Raw genomic sequence first — 8,690 nt, forward strand, 5'->3', positions numbered from 1 at the left:
TCCTTGTGTAACTCTGCTTGGTTTTTAGCGTTGACGGCTTAGCCTGCGTCGTTTGTTTTCTACAGGTGCGTAACTGGGAGAAAAACCTCCAAATGGCACAAGAGGAGAACACTGTGGATAGCCTGTGTGCTCAGGCTGAGGAGCATCTGAAACACCACAGGGAACACCTGCTCAAATCAGGTACGTTTTACCTAAAGTCCTACTTATGTAGTTTTGTCTTGATTCTACAGGTCTGTCAGTCTCCAGGCTTGTCTGAAATTTAACCGAGCTTTCTATGAAATGTAAACTCAGTCACCTGGTGCTTGGTGACCAGGTTGGTTTGTGTAGGTTTTGATGGCCTGAAAAGTTTAACTGCGACAAAAAAACAAAAACTGATGGAGGGGTAAATATTTTTTTTCACATCTTGTGTTTTCTTGTTTTCTTACCTGATTTAGATGATGTGTCCTGCCTGAGTAGGATGTTCTCTTATCTTGCCCCGGATTACTAAATAAAAATGTGAAAACTATGATAAACAAAAAGTATAAATGATTGAAAATGCTACATTTACATGTGTTTAATATGAATTGTGATATTTAAATTGAATCTTAGGTTTTCACAATAAATTCATGGCACATTCAGTGATATTGTAAAATTACTGATCCCTTATCAACTGTCTGATTACAGTTCTTGACCGTGAGAATAAAAAATAAAAAAAACCACTAACAAACTGCAAACTAACTAACTGCAAAATGCAGGTTTTTTTTCATTTATTAAAAGGAATAACAGGGCGTATATTTCAGAACATGGTTACAAAATACACCTGTGTTAACTGGGATCAGATAACACTCTAGTCACAAAGGTAAAAGACAAAGACAGAGGGCTGCAAGCTATATGTTGTAAATACCAATGTTGGGATCAATGTTGGGTGTCAATCAATCAGATCTGTGTCACCCTGTGGCTGGAACAGATTCATCTAAACACCTGTTAAACTCAGTTCTTAATTCTTTTTTTTTTTTACTTTCTCACCGCAATAAATGCAAATGCAGCAGAAATGATATAAAATATTCTCCAATATTCCACAGTATGTTTTTACGTTTATATAGCAAGAATAATTTCTGCAGTTTAATCTCAACGGAAAAGCACATCAGAGGCAGAATAGATTTACAGAAACTGCACTAAAACCTCCCGTTTTACTGGCCGGGTTCACACACTCGAGCCCTCGTTCAGGTCATCTCAGCCGCAGCTATTAAAAAATACATGCAAATGGGCCCATTTGTGGTCGCCTCCGAGACGTCCTCTTTCGTCTAATGTGCTAGTTACCGCTCGGGATCCTTTTCTTTTTTTCTTTTCTGTTTTTTTCTTCTTCAGCTATGTTCGCCTCGTTAATTGTTTGATGACTCACAGAAGCGACATTTTAGGCTGATCCCAGATGACCGAATAGGAGTCGCTGAAACTGAGCAGAGAAATAGCAGCAGATTCAGCGAGAGAGAGAGAAAGAGAGACAGACCTCTTAAAGCGTAAGCAGCAGCAGCAGCTTTGTGTTTTTAAAAGGCTGAGTGGCTTAAAGAGAAGCTCAGTTTAACCCCGCCGGGGTCGTATTGCTGCAAAACAAAAAGGCTGTGTCATGCTACTTAAACACATTAAATATGTTAAAGTGTGTTTATGCTTCGTATTCTGTAAGCTTTTAAACTACAGTATGTTCCCAAATATGGCAAGGAATTACAAAACTGAAGTCACAAGGTTTACTATGATATTATCAGGGAAATACTATAGAGAATAAAATCATATACCTTTCTTTTTTTCCTTTTTTTTTTTAGAAATGCACTCAAATTGAATTGAAAAAGTCTACTGAGGACCCAAATCCAATAGAGAATCAGCAGAAATACCTGAAAACCGGTTCTAATTCAGACTCCCGTCTAGCAACGTCAGCACTAAGTGATCCAGAAGTACTGACTCAAGAGGATCACATAGAACTAGAAGAAAATACATCACACTTTTAATTTTGTTAGTTGTAGAAAGCACCTTAACATCTGGTTGTTTTTTTTAACCCTTTCTGCAGGCGAGCGGTTGAGGAGTGAGAACGTGGACGCTCTGCTGCACCGCCTGGACGAGGCGGCTGCTTATTATGCATCAGCTATCGCCCTCAGTCCCAAAAATGCCAAACTCCACTTTCTGCTGGGTCTCGTTTTGGAGGAGCACCACAACACCACCCAGGTTTACGGCTCTCCGAAAAAGGTATTTATTTGGATTTTTTTTTTTTCTTTTCTTAACATAAAACCGTGTTATTTAGATTTTAAACTGCTACCATTTAGTCCATGCCTGATCAATTTTTTAAGTTTTAGTTGTGCTATGAAGCTCAATCTCATGATTCAAATATTTGTGCTGAGCTATATATAAGCAGACAAACATGATTAACTCTTCTTTTTTTCATTTCGTCTTCTCTAGGCTGATAAGGACAAAGATGAAATAAGTGAGGCCAAGTCTTCGGCCCATCAGGACGACATCCTGGCTGTGTGTAAGCTGCATGGCTTCCATGGCATGCCCTCCGTGGAGAACCAGCTGCAGGCCTTGGATAAGGAGTATCACCAGCTGAAAGACCAGGGACAGTTCAGCAAGTCAGACTATGTGCAGACCCTTTACCTCTGGCTGTCCAAGCATGCTGCCAAGGTAAACCCCGTCTGACTTTTACAACTCTAAAAATCATCAGGCGTTGCCACGGTAACAAATATTAGAAGGAACAAAATGAGAAAAACACAGATACAAATCACTCTTCTTGTAGCTCAGGGTGTAAAACCTGAGATATGAGAACCGAAATGCATTTTGAGTTTTTTACAGATTCGCCAGAATGTACAGACGTGATGTTGTATTTTTACTGGTCTACACATTAAAGTCATTTTTGTTGCTGCAGCAACTTCTCAAATGTACCTGCACAACTTCCTTTTTGTAGTTATTTTAAAGAGGCAGTATTATGTAAAATCAACTTGTTTGAGCTTCTCATTATGTTTTGATATTATTCCCTCATCAGAATCATACCTGGAGTGTCGCTTTGATTCTTTCACGCATGTTTTAAAAATCCTTTAATCTCCCGTGGCAACCATTCAGCTGCCCAAAACGCCTGGGTGGACCTAGCCCCGCCTTTCTAGGCGCAGCTCCTCTTCAGAGCTGCCCTTTCCCACAACTCCGCCATTCAGCTCCTTCAGACTAGCCAACAGCAATTAGCAAACACCTGCTTAGCTCATTATAGGAGCTACTTCTCAGTGCAATGCAGGTTAAAATGTTACGTAAGGATTAAAGGAGGAGTGATGTTGTGATGGTTTCCTGAAGGTGGCGCTTCAGAAAGAGCAGGAGTTCTTAAATCGACGGAGGCCCAATTTCAAGGCTTTAAATTACAAAGTCAAATTTTTTTAAGTCATAATTCATATAAATAGCATTTTTTTTTTACATCTAAAATTAACACAGTTACTTTCTTTGTTTTAAGAAATGGCACTAATTGCCTGGAAAGCACAGCACTGCCCCTTTAACTAGTTCAACCACTGTCCAAATATTCCCATTCCAACTCCTCCTCTTTAGCTTTTTCTGTGATCTTAATGGCAGTCTATGAATGACTTGGGAGACTGTTGTTGCAGGATCGCAACATAGTGATGCAAGATGAGGAGAGCTACATGTATCGATCCCTCATGAAGTACCTGGACGCCTGGTCCCTGAGTCCAGACAGCTGGGAGTTCAGCCTCCACATAGGGAGACTCCTGCTGCTGCAGGGGAGAAGCAAAGAGGCTTTGCAGCACGTCCAGACCGGGCTGGCGCTGCGCCCGCTGAACCCCACACTCAGGTCAGCGCTCACATTCACGTATGGGATCAAGTGCGTGTGTGTGTATGTGTGTGTGTGAGTGTGTGTGTGTGTAAGAGCAGGTTTGAAGCTCACACTTCTAGATACAGAGGGAAAGTGAAGATTTCATGAAAGAAACTTAAGGGTGAGAGTATGGATTATATCTTAGGAGCTGGAAGCTGGAAAATACAACATCAATGCATCAATGTCGGTTGTTTCAATAACAATGTTGCAATTAAGCCACATTTTCCTTCCTTTCCTTCATCGTGATGATTGCATCGTTCTCTTTTCGAGAGCATCGAGAGAACACGAGCAAACACCCGATGAGTCTGCCTCTACACCTGCAGAAAGAGAAAAAACAAAAACAAAAGAAAACGGAGTAACTGCAGCAACAAACAGCATTCTCCTGGAGCTCTAACATCTAAATTACTAAGCTCTATTTCGAACATGGGCATAAAAGACAATGAAAGACCCAACTGGCATAATACATTACTGTCTAGGAGAGTGTATGGCACTTGAAATATAGTCACCTACTAATTGTCCGCACATGTAAATTGTGGTTGTTTTCTTCTGGATTAAACCTTTCACCCCGAATACTTTTGGAAAGTGCTACATCTAAAATCTCCACTTGTCTTAAGCATTGATTTGTTTTTTTCAGATTCTTTACAGGGCTAGCTCTGCTGCAGCAGGAGCAGAAAGCCGGCGAGGGCACGGAGAAGGAGGCTGCACTGTTCTTACATCAGGGACTGGAGCACTTTGTCAGCCAACGCTGCAGCGAGAGGTTCGTTAAGTGTGTGTTTTGTTTGAGTGCATGGCGGAGGTGGATGCTTTCGAGTGAGAGAGGGAAAAGTGTGAGGTCATGACAGCATGTGTAATGTATCAGGATGTTCTGTTCGGGCCTGCGGGAGGGAGAATAGGAATTTTTTTTTTTTTTTTGTAAATTCCACGTGTATTTCTTGCTTCCTGACTTCCTCTGCAGTCAGGAGAACCAGGATCCATTCGACCCTCTGTCCAGCCTGAATCCACAGTTTCTGCGAGGGCTTCTCACCCTGGGGCAGCTGCAGCAGAAGGCCACGTTGTCTGAGAAGTCCATGACTCCTGAGCAGGTGTACCACATGTAGGTTAACGTACGGAGACACTCTGAGCAGCGCTCTGCATGTGAGCTTTTCCACATGTCGTATTGTTTTTATGCTATAGATCAACATAAAGTTGTGGATAATTATGGTCATTTAACTTTTTTTTTTTTAGCAAATACAAGACAAAACAATGTATTGTGCTTTTGTATTTGGCCCCCTTTACCCTTTCAGTCTGTAGATTTGCAACCTGGCAATGGACAGGAAAAGCTGAGGTGTGATTCTACAAAGTTTAGGCATAATTTGTTTGTGGATGGTCTGCCTTTAATGTCACCGGTTGCCATGGTCACCTGCCAAATTCTTGCTGTTTTAACCAGCATGTTGTCAGCGTACTACATTGAGTATGTTTGGTCTATTTTTGGTAAATAAAATTTGTAATAAGAGAGAAGTAACTTACAAGTAACTTTCTTTTTTTTGCAGGATATATGAGCTTGTTTTAAATAATTAATTCTTTAATATTGATGGAAAATGTTCTAGCTCCACTGGCAGATTATTTCACATTTAATTAGCACTTCTTCGATATGAAGGAATTATTCACTTAAAACAAGCTCCTCCATCTTCCTGAAAAGTTACTTGTAAGTTAGTGTTAGACCGGAAACACTTGCTAACCTTTTGTGTTTTTGCAGTGTGTCTACACTACTTAGAATTAGGTTTATACAATTATTTACAACTCGTAGGTGGAGCAGATTGCTTCTCTTTGTTTGGTGCAACTCCTGCACACAGTTTTGTGGCATCTGCTGCAGATGTCATATGGTTTTGTTTTTAGAACTTCTGACATCTGCGGGCTGCACTTCTGATTTCTGATGACTCAGTAATTTACCGTCTGCCTTGATGACTGAAGCTACACGTTGACTTTTTATGAAAAAGTACTTGGTAGCATTTTGTGTTCTTGCAATGTAGTTTGAATATATTTTTGCTTTCTTTCACAAAACAGTAAGACGCTGATGCAGCCTGACATCAACCGTTAATCACTCTCTTAGGAGGCTGAATTCACATGCACTCCACACTGTTCAGATTTAAATTTGTAAACAACAAAAAATAAATAAATACAAGTTGAAGATGATGAATATTTTTTCTATCTCTTCATAGTTATAATGTACTTGGTTTTGGTCTATCACGTAGCTTCCCAAACAAAATTCATTGAAGTTTGTGCTATGAACAATAAATAAGAAAAAAAAAATTCTTTTTCTGCCCTTGTTCTGAAATACTTCAGCGTAGCGGCGCTGGCTGCCCGGAGCGTGAGTCAGTTTGTGTGCCGCAGCGAGGCGAGCAGGCAGCTGGAGTGGGTGCTGCTGGATGCTCACTTCGCCCTGCTGCAGAGACTGATCCAGCAGGGCGAGCAGCAGGCAAAGGCGGCCGTCGACACGCAGGCCCTGGTGGCGAAGAGGTGCCAGGCCCTCACCGCTCTCATCCGCCTGACCACCATCTCTCCTTGCCAGGAGCTGCTGGACATGCAGGAGAGAGTAAGAGTTCAGGACTCTTTAGGATTTCTCGTGTATCTATGGTTAATGGTCACCAGAGCTCGGACATGAGTCATGACGTTTCCTCCCACCCTACGCAGACGTGCCAGCTGGCGGTGATCACCTCTCCGCGGGACAGCCGAGCTCTGTGTCACCTCGGAGTGGCCCAGCTGGCTCAGTACGATAGCAACCCAAACTCAGACAGGTCAAATGAGGTCCTGAGCGACGCCCGCCTCAGCTTCCAGGCCAGCATCGAGCTGGAAGACAAACCTCTGAGTGGAGATCCACCTGAACCGTTGGGCAGTGAGTCCACACCTCCCACCTTTAGGAGAAATAAATCACAGACAGTACGGCTAAGATTCCACAGAATAAAGCTACAGTGTGTAACTTTTATAAACATATATGTATATAATTGTGACAGTTTATGAGACAGGTAACCTGTAAAAAGATCAACCTCTTCCACCTTCATCGTGAGCTGAAGTTGTTGTGTGAAGAAATCCACTGCTCCCAACCTAAAACAACCAATCAGAGCCAGGAGGAGGGTCTTACCGCTGTCAATCAACTTATGTACTCGCTGCTAAATGTCCTAATGGTGGAGAAACAACTTACCGTTACAGGAAAACTGTTTATCTGCCGTCATCAGTGGTCATGCTGACCATCCTGAGCATCCACAACATGCTATGCTAGCTGCAGTGCAGCAGGGGGCAAGGTGGAGAGGATGAGCCACAGGAGATTGTGATTGACTGCGCTAAGACCCGCCTCCTGGCTCTGATTGGTTGTTTGTAGTTAGGACTGGGGGGCACTGGGAGAGGGCCAAGGAGCTCGAATTTTCACAGATTATCTTTCTCATACCATACTGAGAAGACATAGTGACAGTTTCAATAAATTTGCAAAATATATATATATATTTTATAAATGTTACATACTGTAGCTTTAACACTTGCTGTAAAGGACAACTGAGTAAAGTTACCCGTGTTTATTATAGTTGCCACTGAGGAATGTTTTTGGTCACTTTCTTGTGAACGTGTTCTGCTGTGGAAGCAGAACACAGTCCTAGATGAAAAGGTTCACCGAAATACACAGAGAAGGTTAACAGCAAAACAGAAAAATAAGAACAAAAAGCAACTCGGTTAGTAACTGGGTTTGAAGTATATTTGAGTAATTTGAAGTGTTTATGGAAAAATCTGAATGAAAAGAACTGTACTTCTGTAATAGGCTATGCATAACAACGCATGGTGAGAACGACTGTAGCCACAGTTATTTGTTCTTGTCTAACTCTTATGTTGGTTGATGACACAGATGATTTTAATAAATAATCACTTATAACAATCAGCTCTTTTCTTCTCAAATGGACTGGCTGCTACACTTGCTGTAGCTCAAAGTAAATGTTCTATCTGCACAGAACAGAAGTGGTGGCAGCAGCATCTGGAGGTTAAAAACAAGAAGGCAGCCGCGCAGGCCGGCCCTCAACCAGCCCAAGCTCCAGCTTGCAAGACCGTGCAAGTCAGGGATGCCAAACTGGGCAGAGGAGGTCCGATTCAGGGACGGGCCCCTGTGTCCAGACCTCCGCCGGCTGCTCCCCCAGCCCCCGTCAGAGGAGGGAAGGTGCTTCAGCCTCCAGCTAGAATTCCTCCAGTCAAGTAAGTTATAACTTTATTTTTCCATGTAGGTGTTTGTGGTGTGTGTATGCAACACTTTTAGCTACCTCTCAATATGAATGAATAAATAATTTATTCTGCTACAACTGTGACATATAATTTTAAACTGAGAAATTCAATTAAGAACGTTCATTCTTTGGGGAAATTATTCAATTATGTACTTTAATAAAACAGGCACTAACATTATTGGCTCACCAAGCAATTCCTGAAAAATATATGTAACTGAATCTTTTTGTTGTATTCATGCCTTAGGTTTTTAAGTTGATTTTAAGGCTTCCTGTTTCCCAGGTGAATCAATGTGGCATGGAACATGGGACGCTTTCTTTGAGCTGCTTTTAAAAATGAAAAAGGACATTGTGTTTATTTTGAGGTAGCGTAACTGCAACAGGTGGCAAAAATAAATACTGAATATGTTTTTATTCCAGCCTTGTGAATGTATGCATGGTGTCCTGGACTCGTAGAAAAAAGAAAAAAAAAAAAAAAAGATTGACATCCATCTGAAGGGATTTCCTGCTTACTCAAAGGTTGAAAATAATTTAATCAAAATCTGGTGGTCTCTGTCCAAATAAAGAAAATTATAATGAATCGTGACTTGGTCTTTCAATTGGTACCAATAATTATGTTGTGTGATTTT

At 41.5% G+C, this 8,690-nt stretch overlaps 1 protein-coding gene across 1 annotated transcript in view; it reads left to right on the plus strand.

Moving 5' to 3' along the window:
- The first annotated feature begins 55 nt into the window (after positions 1 to 55).
- LOC106934778 (uncharacterized) overlaps positions 56 to 8,690 on the plus strand; it is a 16,055-nt gene continuing 7,420 nt past the window's right edge. The window contains exons 1-9 of the mRNA XM_015014894.1: positions 56 to 180; positions 2,039 to 2,214; positions 2,425 to 2,646; positions 3,606 to 3,808; positions 4,464 to 4,586; positions 4,785 to 4,922; positions 6,152 to 6,401; positions 6,500 to 6,701; positions 7,801 to 8,038. Coding sequence (XP_014870380.1) covers positions 93 to 180; positions 2,039 to 2,214; positions 2,425 to 2,646; positions 3,606 to 3,808; positions 4,464 to 4,586; positions 4,785 to 4,922; positions 6,152 to 6,401; positions 6,500 to 6,701; positions 7,801 to 8,038 — 1,640 coding nt within the window. The 5' untranslated portion in view covers positions 56 to 92. The remainder of the gene's footprint in view (positions 181 to 2,038; positions 2,215 to 2,424; positions 2,647 to 3,605; positions 3,809 to 4,463; positions 4,587 to 4,784; positions 4,923 to 6,151; positions 6,402 to 6,499; positions 6,702 to 7,800; positions 8,039 to 8,690) is intronic.

This window comes from Poecilia latipinna, unplaced genomic scaffold, assembly GCF_001443285.1.
Source record: "Poecilia latipinna isolate Pla-1442-1.1 unplaced genomic scaffold, P_latipinna-1.0 Scaffold1857, whole genome shotgun sequence".
NCBI lineage: Eukaryota > Metazoa > Chordata > Actinopteri > Cyprinodontiformes > Poeciliidae > Poecilia > Poecilia latipinna.